General features: G+C 38.6%; 1 protein-coding gene across 1 annotated transcript in view; it reads left to right on the top strand.

Annotated features, from left to right (window-relative positions):
- Positions 1-13209, top strand: part of RNF150 (ring finger protein 150) — a 126218-nt gene that overhangs the window by 97710 nt on the left and 15299 nt on the right. The window contains exons 4-6 of the mRNA XM_020783099.3: positions 165-247; positions 4734-4830; positions 7367-7577. Coding sequence (XP_020638758.1) covers positions 165-247; positions 4734-4830; positions 7367-7577 — 391 coding nt within the window. The remainder of the gene's footprint in view (positions 1-164; positions 248-4733; positions 4831-7366; positions 7578-13209) is intronic.

The following is a 13209-nucleotide window of genomic DNA, read 5'->3' as shown; positions in this document are numbered from 1 at the left end:
ATTTTATTTTTAAAAAATCTTGGTTTTTATCTGTCCTACCTGCAATGAACTACATCAAACATTCTCAATAAAAATGTATTTTCTGTTGTGATATACATCTATTTCTTTCAGCTTTGGTGTTTTTGGAGATTTTTAAATTTTCAATTTCAATTTTTTTAACATAGGAAACTGAGCCTGATTTTGATAACTGCGCAGTGTGTATTGAGGGTTACAAACCAAATGATGTTGTCAGAATCTTGCCCTGCAGGTGAGTCTGTTCAACCATAAAAGTATAATTTCCTGATTCTAATTGTGTAGTTACTTCCTTTGATATTCTTTACAGGCTGAAAAATATTCTGTGTATATATTCATCCACACATATCATATAAATGTATGTGGTATACATGTGGACATGTATACTTGCACATGTATGCATATATGTATCTGTATTTATAGATATATTTGTTATCCCTTAAAATTCAAATATTCTTTATATAATCTTTGATGGAATGGAAGTAATTACAGTGGTTGAGAATTAGTGCAGGGAAATCGCCCCAGAGGGAGATCACAGCTGCGATACAAGGATATCTGCAAGCGGGATCTGAAGGCCTTAGGAATAGACCTCAACAAATGGGAAACTCTGACATCTGATCGTTCAGCCTGGAGGCAGGCAGTACATCACGGCCTCTCCCAATTTGAAGAGACCCTTGTCCAGCAGGCTGAGGCAAAGAGAAAGTCACAAAGGAAGCAAAACCAGGGAGCTGGACAGGGGACAGATTGGATTTGTCTCCAGTGTGGAAGGGATTGTCACTCTCGAATTGGCCTCCTCAGCCACACTAGACGCTGTTCCAAGTCCTCCATACAGAGTACGCTACCATAGTCTTTCGAGACTGAAGGATGCCTACTAGGTTGGAGTCCTACTGAATGGTGATGGGGTGTAAAACTCTGCAGGCATAGTTCTGCTCAGTCACTTGTCCTGCTGTTCAGAAGATGACCTGAGCTAAAAAGCTTCTGATTGTGTGAGGAGAGCTTGGATGGCTCTTTACATAGGCTCCTAAAATGCTGAGGCACTGATGCAACAGACTGTCGTGAAAGCAGTTCAACTGGACAGAATTCTGACCAGTGGTAGTGTTCAGAGGTCAAATAGCTACAGAAACCAAATTTACAGAGGCTTATAATTGGAAGTGGGTAAATTTTGTTGACCCATGATATTTGTAAACTCTTCACATTATCCTGTGCTTCAGCATAGTTTTGCTAAATCCAAAGATCCCTTTGTTTCATTGGGAGAGTTTGTCAGAGGAATGAAATGTTTGACTCCAGCTCAAGGATGTGATTAGTGGCTGAAATTCAGTAGTAAGTCACAACTAGAGTAGGCCTATTAAATCAGTGGAACTTATGGAGGTATTGGTTTAAAAAATCCTCACTGATCTATTTGGTCTATTTGTGTCCTACCATGAAATATATATATATTTCTGAAACATAGACCAGATGCAATAGTTAAAGGTTTAATAAGGATAAATTATTAATCCTCAATGTAAATTGCATATATTCCTCTTCTAAATCCAAACCTCCCAGAGTCCATTCAAAGAACAAATCCTTGTGCATTTATCAGGAATTGCTAGATCCACGTTTGTCTACCTCACATGGCAATTGCATATGAAACAGCAGGTGGAAATTTTTCTATGACGTACCTTTAGTCCTAGGACCAATTCATCAAGCTCATCCAGGCTTGCCAGTGGAATCCCATTAGAAAGGATTACAGAGGGGGTTGTGTTCCAATGGAACCTTTCTCAAGCAACTTGCTCTGGTGTGTTCCTGTATCCTTGTTTCTTATAATAATACTGTATATAATATGCCATGGGGTCTCAAAGTTGTCTCTTCCTCACAGCCAAGCCCTGTCCATTTTGAACAGCCTTCCTATACTGATAGGCTCAGACCTGAATCCAGTATAATGCTAGAAGAGTGAAAATCCTCACTTATGCAGCTGTGCTGGATTCCACAATTATAAACCAGTTGTGCAACTGCTTGCAAACCCAGGTGCACAACAAAGTTTTCTCTGTTATCAGGTATTGCTTTGTTCTGAAAATGTGCACTCACTAGTGACTAGTGCAATGACATCAGATATAGGTCATTGTCCACATAGGGTTTGCATGTGTGTAGACATACATGCAATGTATTCTTTTCTTTTGTTCTGGGATCTAGTATTTTGCAGTGTTTCTAATTGTGCATACAGAGCCTACACACGCCTGGCTTATATGTGCATTGGTTCTATCCATATGGAACATACTGTACTGTATAATCGATTTGGAGTAGTGGCAGCAATCCTTATCCTTTTTTTTTCCAGACACTAATAAGAACTCAGATATGTTGTGTGAATAGAAAACAAACACAGAAATGCCAGGGAGATGTCCTAAGAAACTTGGAACTATTTTCATTTGAAACCAGATGAGCCTGAAACAGATTTGTGTTTTGGGTTCTCAGCCCCACTGTGGTTGTTAAGCTATTGGCACTGGAAGGATAAAAGCTCACCATCTATAAATCAATGGACTGTGGACCTTATAATTCTTTCAATCTGAATATGTGGCATATAGATGACGACTAACATATGGACACTTAACTAGACCAATTTAATCATCTTTCACTGAAGTGTAAGTTTAGATTTCTCCCTCCCCCCAGACTTTGAGGCTTTCTTTTATTATTCCTACTATACTGTGCCCCCTCCCCAACTTTTTGTTGTTGTTTACGGGAGAAGAGTATGCCTGTGTTTTAGTTTTGTTTTATGATTAAGCATAATAGAAAAATTAATCACATAATAATTAAAAAATTCTAATCCAGACAATTTACATTTAAGGTGTCGAAAGTTTATTCGAAGTTATTCTGAGATTAACAAACCACATGATTAATTCAAAGGGCAAAGCTCCGATTCACTTAAGCAAGCCAGAATTTAGTTGCTGTGATTGTAATCTAATTGCATTTAGTTTTTTGAAATGCACACAGACGTGAACTTGACAGCTGTTGAGTTGGAGTAACTCAGCATGAGTAGCCTTCTTTTGAAGCTAAGGATCACTGGCATAGCCAAATAAGGCTGTAAAGTGCAATTCTAAGCAGCCATTATCTGTGAAACATTATTCAGACTATTCAGTGACTAGATACAGTTTGCTGTGCTTGAATGTAAAGCAAAGGAAGACTTTCTAGTATGATTTTACAGACTGTGCAGTATATACAGTACATTCTTGAACCATTGTGGGTATATGAGTGTTGATTTTTAAAAGTTGTAATGCTTGTTTTGGAAGGTTATACTACTAATGAAAAGTTCCAAAATATTTTAAATGCTTCTTCCTTTGGTCCTTTCTTTGAACATTTATATCCCACTTTCCAATGATAAAAATGAATACTGTATAAGGTAACCTACAGTCAATATATGAATCATACCAAAATTAAAGTCAAATGGAACATGGAAGCAACAAGCAATAAAACATAAAAAATAAGACATTAATATGATAGCCTTAAACTGGGAGTTAATGGTGTTAAAAGCAGATTTAATATAGAGCCCATATTTGGGAGGCATTTCAAGGTTTAAATGCCACCACAGGAAGGGCTGTTTCTCATCCCCACCAACTGAGCTTTTGTGGCCAGATAAGTAAGAGGAGCAAAGGCAGCTGGTGTTCTAGGCAGGGGTGGTGTTGGTTCATCACCTATGGATGAGAATTAGAGATGGAGGTATTAGTATATACGAATATCCCCGTGCAGCTGGACTTAATGAGGCGTGGGCCCCTGGGGCCAGACCATCCACTCACATGTCTGACAGCAGCCTCGCTCATCTTTCCAATCAGTTCCGGAGCCCCGCTCTCTTCCCGCTAAGCTAGCCACTCGGACGTCGTGGAGGAAGACTAATCCTCCCTCCCCCTGCCTAACCCCCCATCTCTAATGAGAACCCTGGAGTTTGATGGCATGCCTTAGCCAGGTTCATAAGGAAGGAAATGATTTGTTGTATATTCTGGTTTGTTGGCAGTTGTTGGCCTATCAAATTGTGCGTGTCTGCAGGAAAGAGATTTTGTGATGAACTGAAATCAAAGACTTGACTGCTTGGTTAAAATTCAAAATTGGAACCTTTCCAAAAGTTTCCTTAGGTTTTCTGCTACATAGGCCTCCAGCATCTGGATTCCTGGCCAGTCACTTGATATGTTTTGTGCAAGTAATATATTCATTTATATGTGTGCATCAGATTTTATGATGGACCATCAACAAATAGTTGATAATTACAACAAAGATAATTCTTTTTGCAGTGAATTCCAAAAGAATAGTTTGCTTTTCTGAGGTAAACATGAGTTGAGTGTTTTATATCCACATTTGGTCTATTATTACTTTCACAGTCACACAGTTAGTTATTCATGCTGCTTCAGATTAGTCCCAAGGACAATAAGTCTACCGTGACTGGATACATACTTCTTTGTTTCTGGTTTCTATTATCTAAGATGTTCCTCTAGCATGCCAAATCACATACCAGGCTTCACCATCTAAAATATATGATATCTAAAGAGTTCTATTTTTTTAGCACAGGCTTTCACTCATTACTTTTGGCAGAAATCTTTCCTGCACAGATATGCCTTCAGCTGTATAGATTTTATGCTGTAAAACTGTTCTGAGCATCATTCAAAATTGCTTTCTCATCTTCAACTTTGGGAGATAAAAAATATTCAAAGCTTATACAGAGAGAGTTGAACTAAATGTGATTTTTTTTCCTCTCCTTGTAGGCATCTCTTTCACAAATCTTGTGTAGATCCATGGCTACTGGATCATCGCACATGCCCCATGTGTAAAATGAACATCTTAAAAGCACTAGGGATTCCGGTAAGCTAGATTATTTTAAAATTATCTTGTCTCACACAGTCATCCCATTTTCTTTATAGTGAAGAAGCAAGTATATAACAATGGTAAATATTAAATCTGGGTGTTCCAAGACCACTGCCCTCACATGTGGCATTTAGAATAAACGGTACTCGTAAACTGGCTGGATAATTTGCTGGAGCCGGAGCACCTGACCTAAGGGTTTGGGTGTTCACTTCCCCTCTGTGCCTCCCAGATGAAGAGCCAAGCTGTGCTGGCCTTGAGCAAGCTATAAGCTCTGAGAACACACTCAGAAAAAGGAATGGATAAAGCACATCTAAGTACTTGTATACATGGGAGAACCCTGAAGGTTGCCATAAGTCAGAATTGACAGCACACAATTATTTTCTTTTGTTTTATTTTATTTAGCCTCATATGTAGAAATCTCCATGAGACTCTTGGTGTTATTATTAATAAGAGAGAGTCTGATTTTATGCCTCTGCCACAGTTCAGAGACTATGAAACACCTGAAATATGGCATGTATATATTAGTTTCATATCAATTTAATAATCATGGTTCTATCCTAAGGAATCCTAAGATTTGTATTTAGGTGAAATACTTAAAAGGTACCTCCTTTCCAGTGGGGAGCTTGGAATTTAGCATTGTTTGAATTTCATTTTGTAGTGCAGATAGGCATTCGTGGTATCTTGGGTATTGTAGTTCAGAGGGGTAGATTAAAACTCTGTAGCAGAGTTTTAAAGCACATTATACCATAAATCTCGCAAGTCCTTGGAATGGAACCATGACAGTTAAAGTGGTATGAAACAATTAGAATGATGGCTGAAATCCTGTGGCTTCCCTTCTTCTGGGGTCACCTTAGGACTCTGCAACTTTGGGTAGAGTGGGCGGCATATAAATTAAATAAATAAATAAATAAATAAATAAACTTGCCCAAAGCCACACAGGCTGGCTCTATTCACAGGAGGCACCACGGGGAATTGAACTCCCAACCTCTGGCTCTGCAGCCAGATACCTAGACCATTGAGCTGTCTAGAATGCAGAAAATGCCAAATCCCTAGTAACTTTGCCTTATATATATATCCTATAAGTCTTTTAGAAGGCTCAGTTTTTTTGTTAATTCTAGGGCTAGCCCTACCTTTAGGTAGAGTGGGGCTCCTATGTTGATATGTCTCGAAATGTATACAATGGACTAACTGCATTTACTCCATGATCTGTCTGTATCCCCTGAACTATTTTGTTGCCCTTAGTTGGAGGGGAGAACACTCTCTTGTCACCATGGTTGAAATAAGATTCAACTGCTACGAGTAGTCTGATTGGCTTCTGTAGATGAAACTTGGGGAGAAAGGAGAGATGTCATTTTGCCCTTCGCCTTGAGAAACAAAATGTTTTGGGTCAACTAATTAGATCACATTTCAAATAAATTGTGATTTATCTGAAATCTTATGTAATTCGCCTTTTTATAAATGCAAATTTGCATGGCTAAGATGCCTTGTGGATTTGAATTAAGTACAAAGTGGCTGTTGCTGTATAAGGCATCTGCATTTCCCCCCAGGAATAAAGGTCCATATTAAGTATTAATCCCAGTCACAGGCCATGCATGTGTTTTGAAGGAAGATGGGAAGACACATTTTATCCATGATGATATTAGCTGGTGTGAGGGAATGGTCCAAAGGAGAAATACTAAAAGGAATTTCCAAGTCAGGATAACTGTTTGAGAGATAATGGTCAGTAGCATGTTAAGCTTCCACTCTGCACAAGTCCCCATCAGCTTAGCAACATAAGACCACACTGCTTGTGCACACACGACTGTTATTCAAGTCAAGGACAGATTTTCTTCCAGAGGATCACTGCTTGCTCCATGGCAAGTTATCCAATTCCACGTAACCACGTAATTATTCTCAACAGAATATGCAGACCAATACAGGTTCTCCAGATATGTACTTCTGTTTAAAAAGAAACCAAAATACACCCTTGGAAATCTATAACTAGTTAGCGGCTGAAATGTTGCAGAACGTCCATCTGCAGAAAGGTGGTGATGTTGAAGGGTGATTTTTTGGTAATTAATAATCCTATAGCTGGTAACATTGTCCAGTTATGGTGATTTTCAGCAATTAAAGACATCTTCCTTCCATCCTGTGGCTTCGTACGTGGGAGTTGGAAAAACCACAGGACAGAATTAGAAAGCTTTTAATTGTGAAAAATTACCCACTGCCTGCGACATCATTGCTCTTCTGCCAGGCATAAGTTCAGCAACATAATTTCAGCCGATAGGTGGAATTGCAAGTAAATAATAATAACCTTTGAACTGCAGTGCTGGAAGGAACTCTGTGGATCATTGAGTCCGGCCCCTGTCAAGGAAGTATAGTGGGGAATTTAACTCACAGCCTCTAGCATCTCCATCAGAGACCTAAGCCTCTGAGCTATGAATGTAGTTTTTCTGGAGCAAACTTCCCCCCAGTGATTCAAATCTAAACACTTCATTTCAGAATCTTTGTTCCTTCCCTTTTCCATGAGTCTTCTCTTTCTCATTCCCATCAGCCAAATGCAGATTGTGTAGATGACATCCCTCCAGATTTTGAAGCTTCTATAGGAGGGCCACCAACCAATCAAATTACAGGAGCTAGTGACATAACTGTGAATGAGAGCTCCGTAGCTTTGGATCCACCTGTCCGGACAGTTGGAGTATTACAAGTCATCCAGGATGCAGATCCTCTTCCACAGACCGGGGAAAGTAACCTCACAACAAGCAGTAAGTCTCTGTTTCTCATCTTTCTTGCCTGGAATAAATCTTATCAGTGACTCATAAAAGCATCCGTCACAGTTCTGAAGTGATTTTGAGAGGGATGTAGGGAACCACTGCTTTCCATTCTGGAAATAGTTCAATAGATTTCTCCTTCTGTTTTCTACTAAACCTGCTATGTTCTAGAATCCATTGAAACCAAATTGTATTGTCTGCATGGCGTCATATCATGATACGTAATACCTGGTCCCTGATTGGCTGGGATTATCTGTGATGAAGAAGAAAATTGGAAGAGACCAGAATACAATAGCTGGAGGAAAAACCTGCAAAGAAAATATGAAAGAAATTGTCTTGGAATGTTTTTTTTTTGCTTTTGCAAATGATCTTTTCATTTAAAAAAAACCACCTTCATGGTGTATATTGTTTGTAATCCTCAGTTTAAGCCATTTTGTGCATATATAGGAACTTCTTTGATTAACCTGGATTTAACCAATCATCAGAGGAGTTTAAATTGGGTAGCTAATCATGGTACACATCTCCTGATGATCCACCTCTCTTTCCTTCTCTCTCTAATCTTTGAATTGCCTGTGCATAGTTCTGTACTCTTCAGAGCAGTTCTAAAAACCAGATACAAATCAATTCAAATTCATGGTTTGTGATTTGCATTTGCCTTTTTGATAGCTGCAGTCCCTCAGAAGGTTACTCTTTCAATCTTGCTACACGTTTATTCTTTCATATGCCACAAGAGAACACAACAGGGTTGTATTTTTCAGGCCATGGCTGCAGACCTTGGTTTTAGCATGCACAGCAGTGCCTTCTATTTGCTCCTTCCACATACTTGAGTGGCCTCCAGATCTGACAATTTAAAAATGCCATTCAGCAGCCGCAGCAATCTCCCATTGCTCTTCTCTCCCACGCAGTTTGTTTATTGTAGTGTTAGTCAGGAACATTTAAAAACAACAAAACGGCTCCCATAAGACAGCAGATCAATGCAATTTGTAAAATATTGCCCCATATAGGAAAATAATAAAAAACAGCACGAGTTTAAAAAAGAAAATTAACTATAATTAATGCCTTGCTCATCACTTACCAAGAAGATGACACCAGTAAGAATTTGCAGCATTTTTTATAGAGAGAGATACGGAAGGAGATGTAATTGCCTGTTGACTTTAGAAAATTGCACAGTTCCTGAGGAACACTAATAAGGGACTGGCAGTGTCAGCAGCTGCTGTAGTTCCAACCCGTCATGTGTCTGGTGAGTCCCATAAGGTTATATTAATTCCAGCACCTACAACAACACTTCCTTCCTCAGATCTATTTATTCAATCACTCTGTGTGTTCTGTCTTACAGGATCAGGTACTCGGTGAGCTTTTCAGTCACCTATTGCTCTGACACTTTACATAAATCCTTAGTGGTAGGTTCTACTGAAATCAAGAAAACTAGAAATAGCAACAAAATATATTTAGCAGGCTTGTGTTGTGGTGTCACCAATTTTCTACAAAATTCGTATTTATTTTGCCTATCTCTTGGGACATTGTTATTGTTTCTGTGCATCTCCTTCTTCTGGATTCTGTGCATCATCTGCTTTTATATGACCCAGTTACCAAATTAAATGGCCATAAAACATTTCCACCACTTTATCTAAAGCTAAAGATAGAATGATTGCATAACAATTTGAATACAAGTCATTTTCCAGTCCCTTTGTAAAATTTCAGGTTCTTCGCTAAATTCAAAGCTTCATACAGTCCTGAACTTCATAAATATCATTTATGAACAGGTTCAGCTAAAATATGCCCATTGGTATTTTGCCAACCCTAATTTCATTGTGTTCAGATCTCCCACCCCCTTTTTTTCTGACGCCCTGTTAAGGCTTTATAAATGCCGTTTCCAAAATGATTTTCAGCAAGATGGTTGTGGTAGTCTGTTTGCAGCAGCAACAAAAACAAAACAAAGTACCGCTTTTCTTTTTACCAAAGTACAGGTTTTCGTGTGAAATATTCAAGGATCACTCTTGAGACAAAGACTTAATATTGATTTCTTAACTATGAAAAACCCCACAAAACAAAACAAAGATTTATAACGTTTATAAGCAAAACATAGGAAAAGCATAGTATTATACAAATTCAGCAATCCAGATTTATAATACCAGACTTCCAAGAAAAATTGTTCTTGGTGCCTCCTTTGCCTTAGTTTTCCTTCTTCACTCAGCCCAGAAATATACCCTGTAAGCAATTTCATACTTGAGTCAAATCATAAGTATTAAAAATATTTTAAAATTACAGTCAAAATATTTTATTCGGTTTTTTTAAAGTTATAGTTGCATCCAGATGACAGGCAAAGAAAAGACTAGGTTTTACAATAAAAAAGTCTTATGTATCCTACCCAGGGGAGAGAAGAAGAAAAATTGTTAAATAAATGCCTAGATAAGGGAAGTGCCTAGATAAGGTGAGCTGAATCCTGGAGACATTCAAGAGAAAGTTGGACAAACATCTGTCAGCTCTGCTTTGACTTGGACTTGTGTGTTGAGCAGAAGGTTGGACTTGATGAACTTATAGGCCCCTTCCAGCTCAGTGATCGTTTGATTCTGTGATTCTATATCCCCTGGATGAAAATTGCTAAACATCTGTGTGGTTTAATTTTCTTATGTCACAAGTCTTACTGCTCTCATTGCACCCTCTGAGAGTGAGAATGGCTTCCCAAAGCACAAGAATACCTAACTGGCAGTGCCGCCTAAGTTTTGAATTGTTAATCTCCAATGGTGTTCAGTACACATTTCATATGAAAAACTTGTAGTGGTTTAAAATGAACAAGCTAGAAAATCCCCTAGCCATCCACAGCAATAAAAAGAGGAATAAATGTGACATTGATCAATATTATTTGATTGCCTCATACCAAAACAAAAAACAAAACCAGCTATACTCTTAGGATATTAAGCCATTCCCACAAAAAGAGCAATGGGTTCAATGGTATTAAGCAGCCTCACATAAAGAACAAACTTACTGTTTGGCTGAAATTGCATTACAGTTGGTATAAAGTTACACCTGGGGAAGTTTACAGGGAGTTAGCCCAGGCAATCTGTTTGTCTGGTTGCACAGTGGAGTATACAACGAATTGTTCAATTGACCACATCCTGACTGCACAACTGACTGTGGAACTGCTTCTTGGATACCACCACCACCTTGGTGCAGATTTAACAACAGGTTGCATATCTTTAAGTTATGAACGTGATGCTGTACAACAGGATTTGAGCCACTATATAAGAGCAAGGTTTACTCTCTGCACCTGGGAGAGCAAACTCTTGCATGAAAATATACACAACTAATCAGTTTCTGCACAACAGTAATAAAGCATGACAAGATTCTAATCTGCAGTTGCTTTTATTATCACTTGACAAAAACAGTGTATATGTTTTACCTAGGTAGGTGATAAATTGCAGTGGTGTCCTGGAGATTTGCAATATTAAGAAAGTAATGGTTTCAGAAGATTTAGATATGCTTTACTGGCTGGTGGTACAATTAATTGTTGGCAGTCTTTTTAACCTATCTGTCCAGCAGATGTAGAGATAGACATGCAGTTACTATTGGTATAGATCCCAGTAGAAGTAATCTGCCACCACTATTGTAGCTTTAGTGTTAATTCCTTCTGCTTAATGATAGCTGTAGAATGACCTCTACATATGACACACTGTGCACACTGCATTGATGTGGTGAGAGAAACACCAGCATAATGGTGAGCTCCATTTTGGTATGTTCCATTTCACACATATACATAGCGATATCTGTGTGTATAGCTACATTAACCTTCATAGAGTCATAATATCTAAAGAAGGGTTCATTTATGTTTGTAATTTTTTAAAAAATTAAGTACTTTCTGTTATTAATGTGTTTTATATTCTGTGTCAAAACCTATTTCAATTTATCATCCAATTTTTCTGGTACCTTTTCTTTCCCTTAAAATACAAAATAGCAACACATGAACTGACCAGGGCAAACAATTTGCACTTATGGTAAAACAGAAGCTGCAGAAAAGAAGCTTTTGTTGTAATGGATGAAAAAAGTCCTATACTTAGGGTTTTCAGTAAGGCAATTTTAAAGGAAATAAAGTTGCTTGTTAACAAACTTAATAATAATAAATACCTATCACTGGTGGAAATAAGTAAAACCTGTCCATAATATTCCTCAGTTGCTATTTCAGTAACCTGACAAACCACTATGGTCTAAAACAAGGTGGCCAACTGTGGCCTTCTAGATTTTTTTAAACTACAGTTTCCATTATCATGGGATTTGCAGTCCAAAGTTTAAAGAGCTACCATTACCTACCTCTCCCCTAAAGAAAGAAGAAAGTGAGCTGTTTCATTGCAGCCCCCTCTCCAATTGAAACTTGTTCTCTTTGATTAAAATTAATCTTTGACAGTTAATTAAATCTGTAGTTGATTAGCCTGCCAATTAAACCAGCCAGTCATTAGCTGATTGGTCTTCCAGTTGGACTATAAAAGCTTGTACCCTGTTCCAAGGAAGGCAGTGGTCCTGAAATCAAAACTGAAAAGCAAACCTCTTGTAGCCATGAAGCAAGCAGAAGGCCCTGTGTCGGGGGCGACTGGCCGCAGCATATTTTGCCCAAACATTGTCCAAAATATGCCAGTTCATGATGCCTGAGTTGCCACTGACTCTAGTTTCTCAGGATCATCCTTTTAATTGAAGAAGAATCCTGTCACCTGCCATGCCTGAAAGTTCAGCAAATCTCCCAGGACAGGAATGTGGGAGCATGTGTAAGGCGTGTTGTAGATCAAAGCAAGAATAACAACAAAGTTGTGACTAGAAAGGGGATGTAAGGCCTCGTTGGACAGCCACTTTGCTTTCTTGCATTTCCTTTTCTTTGGGGTGGTTTTTGTTGCTGCCTCCTGTACAGTGTTACTAGCTTCCATCCATAGTTCTTCAGGCACTCTGTCTACCAAATCTAGTTCCTTAAATCTGTTCTTCACTTCCACTGTGTATTCATAAGGGATTTTGTTTGGATTATACCTGACTACCCGAGTGGTTTTTCCTACTTTCTTCAGTCTAAGCTTGCGTTTTGCTATAAGAAGCTGATGATCAGAGCCACAATCAGCTCCAGGTCTTATTTTTGCTGACTGTATCGAGCTTCTCCATCTTTGGCTGCAGTGAGATATAATCAATCTGATTTTGGTATTGCCCATCTGGTGATGTCCATGTGTAGAGTCACCTCTTGTGTCGTTGGAAAAGAATGTTTGGGATGACTAGCTTGTTCTGTTGACATAACTCTATTAGGCTTTGCCCTGCTTCGTTTAGAATTCCAAGGCCAAACTTGCTTGTTGTTCCTTTTATCTCTTGACTCCGTACTTTAGCATTTCAGTCCCCTATAATGTCAAGAACATCTTTCTTTGGTGTCAGTTCTGGAAGGTGTTGTAAGTCTTCATAGAACTGGTCAATTTCAGCCTTTTCCGCATCAGTGGTTGGTGCATAAACTTGGATAACTGTGATGTTGAAAGATCTGCCTTGGATTCGTATTGAAATCATTCTGTCATTTTTGAGATTGTATACCATTACAGCTTTTCCCACTCTTTTGTTGACTGTGAGGGCTACTCCATTTCTTCTATGGGATTCTTGCCCACAATAGTAGCTA

This window comes from Pogona vitticeps, chromosome 5, assembly GCF_051106095.1.
Source record: "Pogona vitticeps strain Pit_001003342236 chromosome 5, PviZW2.1, whole genome shotgun sequence".
Taxonomy (NCBI): domain Eukaryota; kingdom Metazoa; phylum Chordata; class Lepidosauria; order Squamata; family Agamidae; genus Pogona; species Pogona vitticeps.
Note: the sequence above shows the minus strand (reverse complement) of the source record. Positions and strands in the feature narration are given on the sequence as shown.